This window comes from Etheostoma spectabile, chromosome 5, assembly GCF_008692095.1.
Source record: "Etheostoma spectabile isolate EspeVRDwgs_2016 chromosome 5, UIUC_Espe_1.0, whole genome shotgun sequence".
Lineage (NCBI taxonomy): Eukaryota > Metazoa > Chordata > Actinopteri > Perciformes > Percidae > Etheostoma > Etheostoma spectabile.
Window position 1 is genome coordinate 26,147,858 of NC_045737.1, and position 15,961 is coordinate 26,163,818.

Below are 15,961 nucleotides of genomic sequence, written 5' to 3' on the forward strand. Positions count from 1 at the left end.
GAACCTTTGTAACTGTCTGTGCTCTTTGCTAACAACGTCAGCAGCTCAGGGTGTCTGTCTCAGTGCTTGTTGTTGTTTTGTCTATACAGTACAACCGCCGTAGCTGCGAGTTTTTCAGTGTAAACCTTGAGCTAATGCCTACAGATGTGAGTGTGTTTGTGTGGAATAGATTGCACATCAAGTGTGTACCAGCTCTAGCCCTCTTTTCCACAAGTGAGTATGAGAAACAATAAGACAAGACAGCATCATCTGTCTGAGAAGGACAGACATCTTATCACTGACTTTACTGCGTTTACTCGCTATTTCAACAATGCTAGTGGAGCATGTAAAATTGAATTGAATCCCTGACTATACACTCTTGCTGTTTAGTTGGCAAATAAGCAATCAGAAATGTAGATTGGGCACTATTACTATCTTGAAATTCAACCCTCACATATTTGATGTTGCTTTTATGAATATGAAGCCGACCTTCTCACCCCAGGCTCCAGGTCCGGTAGCACCCTGGCCTTACCCCTCTCTGGCCCCCTGCTGGGTGAGCCCTGGCTGGGGCATTGCAGATGGAAGGGCCCCCCTCTGAGGGCCACAGCTCTGACAGCTTGTGAAGGCCCCGCGTGGGTCAGCTACGCTCAGCCAGCAGCCCTTATCAGACGCACAGCCCTCCCCCAGTCTGCGGAAACTGTGGTGTAGGCAATACACACACACACACACACACACACACACACACACACACACACACACACACACACACACACACACACGGACAATGCATACCAAGTAGGGCCTTGAGATCCCCCAGCCAGCCAGTCGGCCAAACCTCAGCAGCTGGAGAGGTTAAAACCCCCTCACGTATCAAAGAGGAAGAGCAGCAGGAGGATGGAGGGAGGGAGGGATAGAGGAATGGGAGAAAAAAGAGCAGAAAGTATATCTTCATGTTCGCAGGGATATCTGCCTCGGCGTCAATTCCCAGTGCGGCTGTCATTGGGAAGGTTAGGAAGGGAGATAGTGGAACTCAGCCCGACCAGGCAGAGAGAGAGGGCCAAGTATAGAGGCATTTCAGAGGAGGGGTAAAAATGATGTAGCTACTACTTCAAGTAGTGGATTTATACCTTCCCTCTGTGGAGTGTGTGTGTGCATTTGTTTCATTGATCCAGACAGGGTCTATTCTGTTACTTCCATGAAAGTACCATCTGTCCCTTCGAAGTACAGTTTTTTTTGTTCCTGACCCGTCGAGTTAGGCTTAAACACTCCTTTTATTTCTTACAATGTAGATATACAACTATGGCTAACTATATCTAGTTGATTACTTAGTTAGCCTTTCTTAATTATTTTGACTTATTGCTTAAAATATATTCTCCATATTTCTATGGCAGGGTTATTCTTGCCTGTAACCTCAGTTTAAAACTGGTTTTGGCTTTATTCACATTGTATTAGTGTAGGTAATGTACTAATCCACTACCATACCAACAACATCAAAGTCAGAGTCAGCTTTGCTCGAGTTAGGGGAAGAAGGAGTTTACAATAAAGATTGGTCAATTTTAAATTGAAGACACTATGCTACAGGTACTGCCCAGCTACAAATGCTGCCCTGATTTAAGTTAATGGATATAGGGTCACCTTAACCCTACAGAGCCGTGAGACTATCTTGTAAACAGAAGGCCACAGTAATGATCCCTTTTGACCCTAAGAGATTGCTCTCTGTCCTTGATTCTGTCCCAGAATCAGTGGAGCAACAAACACTTCTACCTGATAGACAGTTCTTAAAAAGCATTCTTTTGCTATTCCTTTTTACCACTTTTTACAACTTGTTTATCATCTTAGTCTGTCAGTCCCTACAGCAAAACACCACAACCAAACACATGCTGGGCTTTTCGTGTACCTTGGACTTTATTCAAATTTAGTCCAGGAAGATTTTAGCTAGCACTGTGCATTACATTTGGCACAGAGCAACAGTTAATGGAAGAGAAATATCTCACTCTGTAAGGCTGAATGAAAATTACTGCTAACATGAAGCAGCAAAACATAGGAGAGTCCCAGTTTAGCTATTTAGCTATTTAGTTTTCAAGTCACCAAATGGGGTAAAGCAATTGTCATGCAAGGATGCATTGAAGAATACACTAAAACATAAGAACCACCTCTGATTTGGATTGGTTGTTTAGACTGTAGTGTAATTAAAAATGAAGTCATTCACACACAATCAAATCCTTTACATGCAGAGTAATATACAAGACAGATACAGTAATGGAGCTTTTTTACCCTAATTAATTTGGATGGACAGCAGTTTTGTTCTTAACAGACAGTATTTCTGCATTGATGGAAAGTTTGAAAAGAATGGAAAAATCTGAGTGATGTAGCAGAGCTTGTGCTTGGATCAGAAACTTAATTCTTGCCAATCAGCATTTTAGGTAAAAGCCATACAGCCAAACAGATGTGTTCCTACTTTTTACAGCCATTTGAACTTTCAATGTCATTGTTCTCACTTATATTCTTTGTGTGTCTTTTATATTATCACCACCTTTGTATGTATTTATGGGGCACAGTGTAATCTATAAGAGTAGCCTGCATCATCCCTGTATAATTTGAATAGGTCTGAATATGTTAATCCCCACCTCAGTAGATATTGAATTGACTGGAGCAGCTCTGCAGGCAACATGAGCTCGACACAATCCTGTCGACAGCAGGGCTTTGATGCTGCCGTGCTGTAATGATAGTAATTCAAACAACATGATAATGGGGGGATAAGCAGACAAATGATATCATACACCAAACAGGTCTTAGAAAGAGCGAAAGAATATGAGACAAATAGAGAGAGGGGGGGGGAGAAAGAAAGATGTTTGGAATTCATCTGCTGCACTGAGGTAATTTATATCCTCTCTGACTGAGACAGTAGCTTCAGTGTGCACATTTAGCCGTGGCAATCTTCAGGGCAGATGACATGTTCCATGTCTTTTTATTTATTAATTTTACACTGTGTCTCATTGCAGGAAACATGACTTCTCTCTGTAACCAGAGGCGCTAGAAGTGAGAGAGCAGAGAGCAGAGGGAGACAAACGACTCTATCATTCTCTCTGTCTCTCTAAGTCATGGTTCTCCAGCTAGCTCATGCTCATTCCCTTTGTTTAAAGTTTAGAGCATGTGCCAGGCGTGCCCTAGTAAAGCCTCTGTGTGGTGGAATCCATTATGTTTGTATTTTGGCACGGGTGAAAGGATTTGGGAGGAACCATGATGACTTTATAAACAGTTATAGTTCATTTATTTAGAGTTGCCAGAAGGCTTTCATTTTACAATATCACGTCTGTATCTTTTGCCTTGGCTGAGCACAAGAATTCCCTTTCTGGTATTTGTTGTTGTGAATGTATTCTGTATCAATAGAGAGATTGTGATCTGTGAACAGTCACACTTATTTGTCTAGACACTGATGGAGTCTCAGTGAACTAAGAATACCGTAATTCCTCAAATAAAGACGCTGGGCCTCTGATAGTGGCCGGGGGCATGGTCAACACAGAAAATTAAAGGCTGGCCTCAAATTAAGGCCGGGAAAAAAATTGTGTGGACAATCTCCTAAGTGCCTTTCATGTAATATGCCTTCAAGTTTATCGTAATGTGCATTTCTACCAATTTCATTTAACAGATTCAACAATATATTCATGCTTTTTTCACACTTCAGCTTCATGGATTACGGTACTCATGTAAAGTATTATTGTTTTACAGGTATTTTAGTCAATGCGGCTGTATGTGTTACTCAGCCAAGTGTAGTTAGTAGTAACATACTGGTGCCGACAGATGGCAATAGCTGCATTGGCTGTAACACGGCTCTCATTCAGTGACATCAGAGAATGACAGCTCTGGTGCTAGTGACAGACTTTTCAACAACAAAACGAAAGGAGTTTTAAAGTATGCGGAGGAAAACTCGCGTGAAAAAAATGCGAGACCGGAAGAAACAGTAGGATGAGCCGACGAGAGCAGAGCATGGCTAGCTAGCTAGAGGTGGAAGGAAAAGCATTAGCCTGCAGCCAGAAATGAAGCTAGCTAGCTACCGTCAAAGGTTAATCAGATACTGGTGTAACTACTGTAAGATGATCTTATTGTAATCTACCAACAATACCGTAGTACCTGTATTTGGAAAAAAAAAGAAAAAAAAGTGGTACATTTACAGGGTTCAAACTGACACAGTGGTGGTGTTCGATTATTTCTGACCCAAATTGCTCTGTCGCCCTTCTGGCTGTTGTTGTATGGTGATATTTTTGCAAATGTTTCTGGAATGGTATGGCTTTTGATTTAAAACATTTTATTTAAAACAATTATACTTATCAAAGAGATGGAATTGAAAATTAAAGCCTGCCTCTAATAAAAGCCTGGTACCTTCTGCAGTTTAGGTAAATAAAGGCCACGGCTTTTATTTGAGGAATTACGGTAACCAGTTGCTTTACAGTCAGACAGGCAACTTTGCCCTAGTGACTCTGAGCTATTGATAGAACACACATACACGCACACACACACAAACACGCACACGCAAAAACGCAATGTTGACTCTACCCTCTCAACTCTGCTGTTCTGAACTCCTCTTTGTTTGTGTGGGAAGCTGCATTTACATAAGAGGCTTATGTCAGCCGCCACATAGTTTCCCCCCTTATTCCAATGAAAAACAAAAAGGACAAAAGCTATTGTCTTGTTAAGTAATGATTTTTGGATTTCTCCAAACTAGTCTGTGCGGTTCTGGAGGTGGTTAGGGGGTTGTGGTGATGTTGAGGATGGGCAAAAGTATTTTGGGGGTTGGGGTTGGTAACGCAGTACAACAATAAGAGTAGATGAATGCTGAGGTTGACAGCTGTAGGGCTTATGAAATGGGTGTTTGTTTATGCAAATTAGGAGAAACAATATGACCTTGTAGCTTTGATGTGTGATCGACAGAAAGAGGGCGGATCAGAGATGCAGCAGTGATCTATGGTTTTTCGCAGCGTTCCCATTGGACTAGACAAGTGAACAACTCAAGCACTGTATCATTCAACAATAACCAGATATAGTATCATACAATATTCATGCATGTACCATTGTCCTGTCGTACATTTAATGTATCCATAAATACCTTTGTGTTTCTGACTGCGTGCACTGTGCTGTACAGTGTGTATTGTGGTATTTGGGGCTCTAAAGCTACACAACTCCAGTTTCATCGGTTGTGGACCACTGAAGCACGTAGTTGCTGTTCTTTGTGACTTGCTCTCAGTGCTGCAGGCTTTCTTCTTTCTTCTCTCATGGAGTATCACTCTGTGAGGAGATGGGAAATGATAGATAAATGAATGTACAGCGATAGGAAGGCTGGCGATAGAGGTGAGAGACAAGTGCAAAGGTTAGAGAGTTCAGATGGGACCAAGCAGAAACGGAAGAAGACGGGTTCTGCGGTCTCGTCCCGCTGAATGGTGTAAGATCTGAATGCTTTTGTGCTGTGCGATTTGAGTGGATGAATAGACTTTAATCCTCAGCCCGTTGAAATTCAAAGCCAGAGCATTTGCTTACATTTCCAGAAGTGTCAACACATTTGGACAACGGAGTGTTGCTAAAATTAAATTCTAATTCTAAACCTTTCTGACGCCCATGACATATTAACACACACCAATCCAATAGTTGTTCTGTCTGCATGCTTTCCATACTCATTAACAAACTCTTGCCAGACATAAGCATAACCAATCAGCTTTAGTATGCCTCTTTGGCTGTTCTGATGACGTTAACCCTGTGTTATCTGATGTTTATCTGTACTATAGCTGTTGCGTAAACATTTTTATTTCTCTTTTTTCCCTCTTTCCTCTGTTGCAACTGTCAGCAAGCAGTGGAGGACCTGCTGGAGGATGAGGATGAGGATTTTGACAAAGATGACAAGGTAATTACGTCTTGTGTTGGGGATGGAGTTGCACATAAACACGTACACAAACGTATGCACTCACACACACACATACGCACACTGCCTCAGGAGAGGTTGACCGCTTCATACACCAGAAACAAACAGACAAACGGAATGACTCCATCTTCCCCTCCTATCTCCTCCCCTGGCTTCACTGCCTGAGGCACAAACATATGTACAAACATTGTACAACCTTTAACCTTCTAAAAAGTTTTGTCTGTAGATACATAGGTACATACGGCACATTTCTCACCTTTTCTTGGTCTGTTACAGCAGTTTGGCACACTATCCTTGTTTTCCCAATCATGTAACACTACTGTATGTCACATATGCGTTTGTGATTCAGCCCTGCTTCCTGAGAACATGCATACATATAAAGTGCTTAGTTAGCTATTTAAGTCCATTCACTGCTCCTTCATGTACCAGTAAAACAGCATCTGGGCTTGTCCAGACACTATCAGGTAACAACAGGTGGCTGCTTTACTGCCTCCGCTCGTTTACACTGTAGGAACAGCTACTGAAACAAATGCCACTTGATAGGATACAGTCCCATGTCAATGTTTCGCTGGTAATTGAAATGGTACAGCTCTTTATCCACCCACTGTGTTGTCTGGGCTTTGGTGAGGCACACTTGCAATGAAAACAATATCCTGTTTGATACTCTTTGTTACTCTGATGAGACTTTAGCATTGTTAAACAAGGACACAATTGTAACTTAAGCTTATAAGTGAATTCCAAAACTTTTACTGTGAAAGTAGTGAGGTACCTTGATTGAACAGTCTGGAATCTGAAATAACTTGAGCTGATACATGATGCTTTACAGCCACACTTCGGCAATATAAAGGTTAGTTGCCTGAAATGCGGTAAATGATGTGGTCTGGTTTAGTAATCCTTTTGGAGAAAAAAAAACTGGCTGTTTGCAATGGTAATTGTAAAGGCCTTTGACCAGGCAATCTGATATCTGAAATATTTTTGCCTGAGGACACTCTGTATGCTGAATTTACTTATGCAACTACAACGTCTACCATTGTAAGGGTTAAGTTCAAGCCTGCAACAAAAGGGTTAAATAAACACATTTATAATGCAAATGGTCAAACAGTCATCCCACCAGTAAGTCAGCCAGTTGGACGACGAGCACACAAAGATATGTGAGCATTACATCCTCTCCCACAGTGATGCAGAAGCAACATTTCATGGCTGTGAAGTTCCAAGGCTGAAATGTACAGGGGGCCACTGACTGAAGATATGCACCAGGCAACCTTGAACCTTTTTTTTTACCCCTTCTTTTTACGTCTGTCCTCCATCATTGCATTTCCCACCTCCTCTCATGGAAAAAATAAAAATACAGGCATTTGAAAAGCTGCAGATTATATGAAATACATTTTGGACTTTCATATTGAAATGAGGTGCAGCAGCAGCTTTTGCGGCCTCTGTCAGATTTGGTGCCAAACTGATTATTCCACATAAGAGGGCCTTGCTCTCTGTGCTCACACAGGGCTGGGATGCTGGATAGCACAGCCACCACAAAGGCTACAATTTACCAACTCTGGCTTCATACATTTTGATCTATTGCTCCCCTCAACTGTTAGCATTTCATTTGAGCTGTAGGGAAGTTGAAAGGGGGGCTTTTTTTCTTCTTCACCTACATGTCTTTCCCCTCCCACTCTTCTTCCCTTCCCTCAATCGTTCTCTTCCCTGCCTTTTTTCTTTATTTCCTTGACACATCCATGTCTCTCTCTCTCTCTCTCTCTCTCTCTCTCTCTCTCTCTCTCTCTCTCTCTCTCTCTCTCTCTCCCCCTCTCTCCAACCTGGTTAAGTGCAGAACAAATGGACTTTTCAGGCTTAACAAATTTATCTTTTACATTGGATATGAGGTATTTTACATTGGATATGAGGTACAGCTCCAGATTGTATGAGCGAGTATGAAGGACAGGTCAAAAGAGGCCTCTTTTATGGCATAGGCCTATAGGGGGGAGAGAGGGAAGAAGGGAGAGAGAGAGTGAGGAGAGGGAAAAAAGATTAATAAATATGCCAAGGCCTCATTTTAATTGAACTTGAAGCATATGTTGCAAGTATGTACAATCTGTCCCAGATGTTTACTCCGGCCATGTGCACAGCTCTTTCCAGTGCACCACAAGTTAGCTATTAGCTGGATAACCTTTGCTCCAGAGGCTAAATGGGGTATTACATGGCCAAAAAGAGCACCTGTTTTTCATTGCATGGAGGACCCCTTGCAGGCTTTTTGCCTTGGATCACCACATGTGTTTTGACTTAACAGATTGTTGGGCAGACGTGAAAAGTGTCTCTCTTGTGAGCAAGCACTGATATTAGTCACTTAATCTTAATGAAAGTCCAGCATCTAGACTAATTGTTGGGGAAGGCTCAGTTGTTAAAGCAGGTAGGCACACAAAGGGTGAAAGAATGTTAGACACAAACTACATTTTCTTATTCTCCTCCTCCACACTGTGTGTTTGTGCACACTGACCTTCAACATGGAATGTTGCTTGATTCTTATTGCCTACACACATAAAATATGTTAGCAATTTACTACCCTAGTTTTTAACCTCTATTTTCAATCAAACTAATTTTAAACATAGTGACAAGATTCAGATGCACATTTTCTCCTTCCATATACAGTACATCAGTGATCCAATACATAGATTTAAGACACATAGTTAGTAGCAATTTTAATCAGTGTTATATATTTTCTACACTACAGGATCTTGATTTTGACACGTAATCCATTGAGCCACCCACGTTATTATTCATCACTGTCCTAGTAACTGATTTTATTTAACTGGAACATTATCAGAGAGTTGTCATTGGAAATTATTTAATCTCTTTTGGATAATGATCTTTCGAGAATTTTCACCCAGGAATGTAATCAACCTTTATTATGGTAGACATTTTGACTGGGTAAAGCGGAGGTGTAATTAATAATATTAACAATGGCTCCATTCAATCAAAGTGGCCCAGTAAGCCATGCCATTGAGCAGCATGCATCCCAGGACCCTAAAACTGATGAAAAGCAAATAACAGCAATTATCAATGTAATTTAGATATGCCTGTGATTCTCTGCTATGATGTCAAAATATCTGCAATGTTTTAAATGACAGACGAGCATTCACATCCAAGTATCTATGACTTCTTGCCATCTTAACCATCCCTACATCCCCAAGACTAAGCAAATGCATGTCCTTTTTTTCTTTCTGTCCCTTAGTACCTTTTATGGACCTTTTCACTATCTTGCAATACAGCTTGAAGTAACATTGTGAGGCAGTGTGAGATACCATTCCTATATTTACAGGCTACTGGCTGCAGGGGCTTCAGTGTGCAATGTAGCCTGTGATGTCTCCTCTCACCTGTGGGCTCACTGTCCAGAGCTGGCATGAGGCAATCACCTTAAGGCTTTGCATGGGTGTGAGTGTTTGTGTATTTGTGTGAGCGTCTCACTTAAATGTGTGCGTTGTGGCTCAGCTGCCTCCCAGAGGTGGTGCTTACTGGAAAAGGGGGAGAGAGAGAGAGAGAGAGAGAGAGACAGACAGACTGAAGGAGTGAGGAGATTACCCTCACATGGTTGACTGGTCACTGAAGCGCTCGTGCTCCGCTCAGCTAGGCTCCACTAGCCTCAGGAGGACCTGACACAGATAAGATACACACTGCAATCATGTCCTGCTCACAGGCTTACTGCTTGGTGCACTCCCTCTCTCTTTCTGTCTCTGTGTCTATCTATCTATATGTGGCTCTCTCACACATACACCATGCCACATGCACCTTCAAAATCTCTACCCTTTCTTGCTCATTTTCTCCTTCCCTCCCTCATGCAAAGTTGATGGTAAACACAGAGTTGACTTGATTCATTAGCTCGGACACATTTATCTGTGAAATTCCAATTCCCCAAGACATTCAATATTAACCAGCAATAAAATATTTTTACATTAAAGACTGTGATCAAACAGTAATCTATTTGATGTTTTTTCATTGTTGTTTTTGAACTACTGAGGCACCAGCTAATTAAAGTTATGCTTAATTGGATAGAAATACAGTTTTGAATGATATTGACTCATGCACAACTTGCATGGCACACAATAAATAGTCTTGGTATGGCTATTCCCACTCAACCAGGGGTCCAAAAAGGTTAGAGCAGGTTGGAATGCATGTTTAGTGTTATCAGTTTTCAAATTAATTTAGATTGTTTTTTTCCTTTTAAGGTATTGATGAGTCCACTGTGTGTGTAATATTAAGCATACATGATGAGCCTCCATTTTCTTCATCTCTCCCTACACCAGTATCTCTTTATCCTTCTCATCTATAGTGCTGAGACAGGCGTTCCTCCCTCTACTGCTTTCCCTGTAGACATGACTCATGCACATATGTGCAGGAGTGATTATCAATGGTTCTCTGGCAAGTATATAACTCCTGGCGAATGGCTAGTATCAGCACACTGATCCAGTTCTCATCCTGCAGGCCTAACAGCCATTTCCAGCTACTGACTACACAGTTTGTATCTATGTGCTTCTTTCCCTCCCCATCTCTGTCTCAGCCACTGTCTCTTCTTCTGTCTTATCACAAAGAAAGCGCCTCTCTGCTCCATATACTGTTAAATTAGGACCATTCTTTGTCTCTTTGTGAATATGGTTAAAATCAGTGTTAGTTTTCTGACTTCTCTCCATAGCATATGGAGCTCTGTGGCACCTTCCCAAGCCCCGGCACTCCTTTCTCAGTCCCAGTCACAGCACTGCTCCGATCGTTCAGATAGCAACATGGCATAATGTAATTGGACTAAAGAGTGTACTGGGAATTATATCAATGCTCTGAAATAAAGTGTGACTGAAATGTTGTTCTGGGGAGGCTATTGAGCTTGCAATGCGGCAGGGTTGTCCTCAGGTATCGGGTGGGGGGGGGTTTCAACTGCTGAGGAGAACGGGAAAGAGAGACAGAGGAGAGATGGGAGGAAAAAAAAGTTTGAATGTCTGTTCTTTTCACTGCCTGTGAGGGATGAAAAGCGTCACGCTTTAAAAGATGCTTTTGACTTTTCCGCTTCATTTTTCTTCCAAACTCATTTTTTCCCCCCGTTGTTCAGCAGAGACGCTGTTAGGAACTGCATTTTAATCATGTTTCGCTAATAGAGGGAGGAATGAAAACAAAAGGGAGGGTGAAAGAGGCATGGAGGGGTATTGTCTCTCTATGCAAAATACACTGCATTGTTTGTTTCTGCTCTTTGTCACACGCACGTCCACACACACACACACACACACACACACACACACACACACACACACACACACACACACACACACACACACCAGGTGGATCATCTCTCACTATTTCTATTCCCCCAGATACATATCTATTGCTTTGCCTTTAGCTTTCCCTCATTTCTCCTTCAATCTCTTGGCTCTCCACCACTGTCTTCACACTTTTACTTCACACTTTTTAACTCTGGCCTTTGTTATTTAATTGAAACTTTGTTTTTGTACTGTGGGTCTTTTTCTGTAGTTTTGGACACTATACCTATAGGTAAATACAGTTTACAATAACATCTCCACTGCCATGGGTCCTCCTCTGGATACAGCTTCACAGTAATCCCATGGAAGCAAGGAAAAACAAGCTTCAAATCAGCGCAGTTTTAACCCAACTATCAATTTAAATTCAGTTATTTTGAGTTCTTTAAAAAGGTGAGTACTGGGAAAACATCTGTGATGACTCTTTTATGTACTGCAAGGTTAAAGCCGTTTTCAGTGCAGTGCGTATGTCTACAATCTCTGCAGTACATTTGGTGAGAACAATGTTATTCTTACCTACAGGCTACAGCCTAGTTATATTTGCCAAAACATCAACTTTAAGACCCAATTGTAACACATCCACATTTTTTCATTAACCGTTTCACCTTAATTTCTCTGGGTTGTAAAGAGAAAATCTCACTGTAATTTATCCACAAGGACCCTAAACCAGGCCCCTGGGAGGACAGCCGTGATAAAAACCATATCCTCGAGGATATGTTGGCTTCCTGGCACTTTGAGTGGATACGAGCAATGGTGGTAAGTGGGCATGTGTGTGGCTCTTGCCCTGACTCCTGATGGTGTGTGTCGCTGTCTTCCGGTTTCCTATTCAGCTCATTGTCTGTCCGACGGCCTCTGTCTGCCGTCCTGTCCGGGTTTATGTACAGTATTTGTCTCCTGTCCACGTCTCAAACAACACCCACACGTTGCACGTTTGGCCTAACCCCACCTCGAGGCCTCTGCCTGCTCTTTAAGGTGATGGGGGAACTAATGGGGCTCCAGCATGGAAGGCTGCTCCTGTCTTTTTGTGTGACCCTGTAGCACTGTAGACTTGTTACACTGCTAGGTGACAGCTGTATTGAGGTGCAATGGTTTGTTAACTATGTTTTGCTGGTGGGACTTTTGGCTCTAGGATACTTCTGTAAAGGATGACATTGGGAGTGATTCAACTGAATTTTTACTTGTGTGGGGTATAATCTGTGCAGGAGAGGGTCCATAAGGCAAAAACAATTCCCCTCACAGAGTTGTGAGGTGGGTAAAAATACTTAGATATTTTTTGGGAAAGCACTAATTACATTCCTCTCACAAATAATGATTGTTTTCACACCTTATGACCCCTTAGTCACTGATTATAAGCAGCGAACCAAAACATTTTCTGGGGGGGGGGTGCTTTTTCTTAAAAGTTGCTACAGAAACAGCAAAACTATTTCATATTGCTGGAGCAAATCCTAATGCTCATTAAGCCTAATGCAGCAATGTCTACTCCCCCAACTGTTATTGTTCTGAATCACATACACTGCTGATCCGACTTCCTGACTGATGAACTATGCATCAAAGGATTACAACGAGCACTCGTTGCACTGTAGGTGAGGAGTTCTTGTGTGCTCTTATCTACCCAAAGTAACTCTCTTCGAGTCTCACCAAATAAGATGTTGGCAATGCCACACACTCAGCTCTCCCGGTCTCTCATTGGACAGAATGTGGAGCACAACACTTGACAGCAGTGTCGTCTGAATTGAAAGTCATACGTGTTAGAAGGCAGCCGCCACCTTTTCTTTTAACAAGAGTCATGAATCTGTAATGAGCACAGGAGGATGCATATTTTATTTACTTTTTTGAAGACGTGATCCCTTCACTTCATAGCGATGCACTCTCGCTCTGTCGTTTTCTTTTCTTCCAAAACAAAGTTTAAAACAGTGAATGTTGCAGCTGTTGCCATTGCCTGTGTCTCTCTGAACATGAATATGTAATTAGAGGTATGTCAATGGTAGCAAAAACTTGATGTGATTTGACTCAAAGAAGATTAAGAAATTATTTACTTAAACATTTTTTTAAATATATAATAGTAAAACATCTTAATTGGTTAAATATAGACTTTGTGGATACATCATTTACTTTACTTTAATAAAATAAACCAGGCCAACAGAGGACAAGAGTAATGTTGTCCCATTCATCACACACTGCCAGACTGAATCCTGGAAAGGACAGGGAAAGGAGAGCGCAGGAGCAGATGAGCAGAGGTGAGGCAAAGTGGGGGAGAATTGGGCAGGCTGGGGGTGCAGGTTGGGTGGGGGTTGGGTGGCGTTCAGCAGGAGGCGAAGAAGGGGTAGTGCAGAAGTTGTGTGCGCCTGCGCGACCTTGAGTCTGATGGAGTGGCTAGTGTGGTGGAGGTGATGAGAGGCCCCAGGGGGCGATGGGTAAAGATGATCAGTGGCAAACATCCTCCTGCCACCCATACTCATCAGACACACACAAATGGACACTCATAACACCAGAAACCTTTCTCTTTAGGATAGGAAGCAGAGGTCAAACTGAAAATAAGTCAACACCACAGCTTCTTCTTTTAGTCACTCTTTCCCGCTATTGTTTTCTTTTACATATGTGTATATTTATCCTCGCTAGGGGACTACACTGGGTGAAGAGACTAATTAGTACTAGAGAGCATTGTGACTGCCTGGTCCACCTTCAGCTGACAGTCTAAACTGGAGTTTGACTTTGGCATTGTGGGAGCAACCCTCTGCACACAGATATTCTCAAAGAAAACAGTGTACATCATATACACACACTTATCAAATTTTTCTATTTGGGTCTATGGGGGTGGGGTGCCCCTTCAAATTTTTACGTGGCCTTTGTGTGTGCGAGCTGCTTGATGAGGGCCAGGAGGACGTGCAGCACATCTCAACTAGTTAAACAGATATTTATGTGTTTACGATAAAAAGAGAGGGAGGGAAATAGTGATGTATTCCCAGCATTCACTTATGGATTAGTTGTTGTATGAGATACATTATTTATTAAAACCACAGCTTTAAAAAGGGGGGGGAGAACATCTGCCTCTTTCATGTGGCGCTGGCAAGGTGCCAGGTTGCATGGTGGCATCCGAGGCCAGTCACAGGGCCTTTTGTCTAGTCTTGTCATTTCCTGACATAGGAGAGATGTTCTTCTAGGCCACTGGGTTCCCAAGTTTGATTTTTATCCCTTAGGGGCCTCTCTTAACTCCCAGTGGGTTAAATCTGTGACTCATCGCTCCCCAGTGGAGTTGGAAATACTTGAAATAGACACAGATGAAATGTATTAGTTGTCATTTTAAGGGCAGTTATTGGCTTAAATAAAGTGCCTCTGTTTTAGGAGCTGAGCTATTTAAGTGGTCAACATGAGAGATGGAAAGGACTCCATGCATCTTGCTTTTAACTCACTGCCACAAATTTATATCAAAAGAAATTATCAGATTCACCATGCCCGGAAAAGCAGTTACAAACTCAAAATTACTTTACAAAGCAGTTGCCCACATTTTCATGAACAAATGCAAGAGAAAGGTGTCTCATTGTGCTGATTAACAGCCAGAATATCTTTCAACATACTGTAAATGAACTAATACAGACTATGTATAGTAATGTACTTACTATACATACTCTTTCTTGCTTTAATTTAGAGCCACGCCATCTGCTCATTTAACTGTTTTGACTCACAATTGTTACTCATGTATAAAGCCAAACAAAATACTATACTGGACATAATGCCACCATTGAATGCTGCTGAGTAAATGAAAGCCTCTCCCCCTAGTGAACAGTGTTGCACTTTCATTAATCACAAAATTATATTTAATAATGTACAGTAAGTCAAAAATTCAGACAAATATTACATTTATGGTTACAAAAAACACAATTTTCTTTTATCTAAATTACATTTTTCAAATGGATCGCAACACATCAGTTTTAATATACAGTGGATACTAATTGTATGCAGTATTTATTACTTTGTCATTCCTAATTCTTGCATAGGCTTTGGAAATTTAATTTGTGTCGCTCCTAAAGCATTGCTCAACTTTTCAGCGTTTTTTCCTCCCTTTTTTCCTGGGGTGGAAATGGGAGGGATGCCGCCTCCCTCTGCAGTTACAAAATCAACAAGAAAGCTTTCAGATGCCCTCTGGGAGCCACATATTAGCATCCTGTCACATTTTATATGACATTTCAATTTTTACTATGCTGCCAGAATGAGAGAGGCAAAAAGAAAAACAAAGAAAAACAGGTGCAATTTTAGCACAGCAACAATGATCAGCAGCCACTTGTGGTTCAGACTCATTTCGTGGTGTGATGGGATGTATGGTGCTGCACTATAACAGTTAGGTTTATCATTTTTATGGTGTAACCCAATAGGGAGAACAATGTGATCGGAGGTTAAAACGGTCTCAAATGGCTTTCTCTATTTCCACCAAGTAGATATAGGACAGATATTTGAGTCCATTGTAATAGGCTAAGTCCTCAGTGACCTCTCTCTTGTTTAGCTCTAGGCCTTGGGTCAGTGAAGAACAGACTGTCTTTGCAAAGTTTACAACTGCTCACTTTGCACTTATGCATATAGATGTACTCTGGCATGATGCTATCTTTCTGAAAGAGAAATGGAGCAGTCGAGTACACAGAGGCATTGCACATTTTTCCTTTGTTAAATATTTAATCAAGTGTTTCAAGGAGTTTTCTACATTTGTTTACCACAATTTACCAGCAAGTGCAATGTGGTTAGCCTGAGTTGGCTTCTGTGTGTGTGTGTGTGTGTGTGTGTGTGTGTGTGT

The 15,961-nt window shown here is 41.7% G+C and overlaps 1 protein-coding gene across 6 annotated transcripts in view; it reads left to right on the forward strand.

Moving 5' to 3' along the window:
- Positions 1-15,961, forward strand: part of mctp1a (multiple C2 domains, transmembrane 1a) — a 144,412-nt gene that overhangs the window by 111,142 nt on the left and 17,309 nt on the right. For 3 of the 6 annotated variants that reach the window (XM_032516581.1, XM_032516582.1, XM_032516585.1), the window contains 2 exons: positions 5,816-5,872; positions 11,836-11,934. In XM_032516581.1, coding sequence (XP_032372472.1) covers positions 5,816-5,872; positions 11,836-11,934 — 156 coding nt within the window. The remainder of the gene's footprint in view (positions 1-5,815; positions 5,873-11,835; positions 11,935-15,961) is intronic. The other 3 variants (XM_032516583.1, XM_032516584.1, XM_032516586.1) reach the window with 1 other exon arrangement.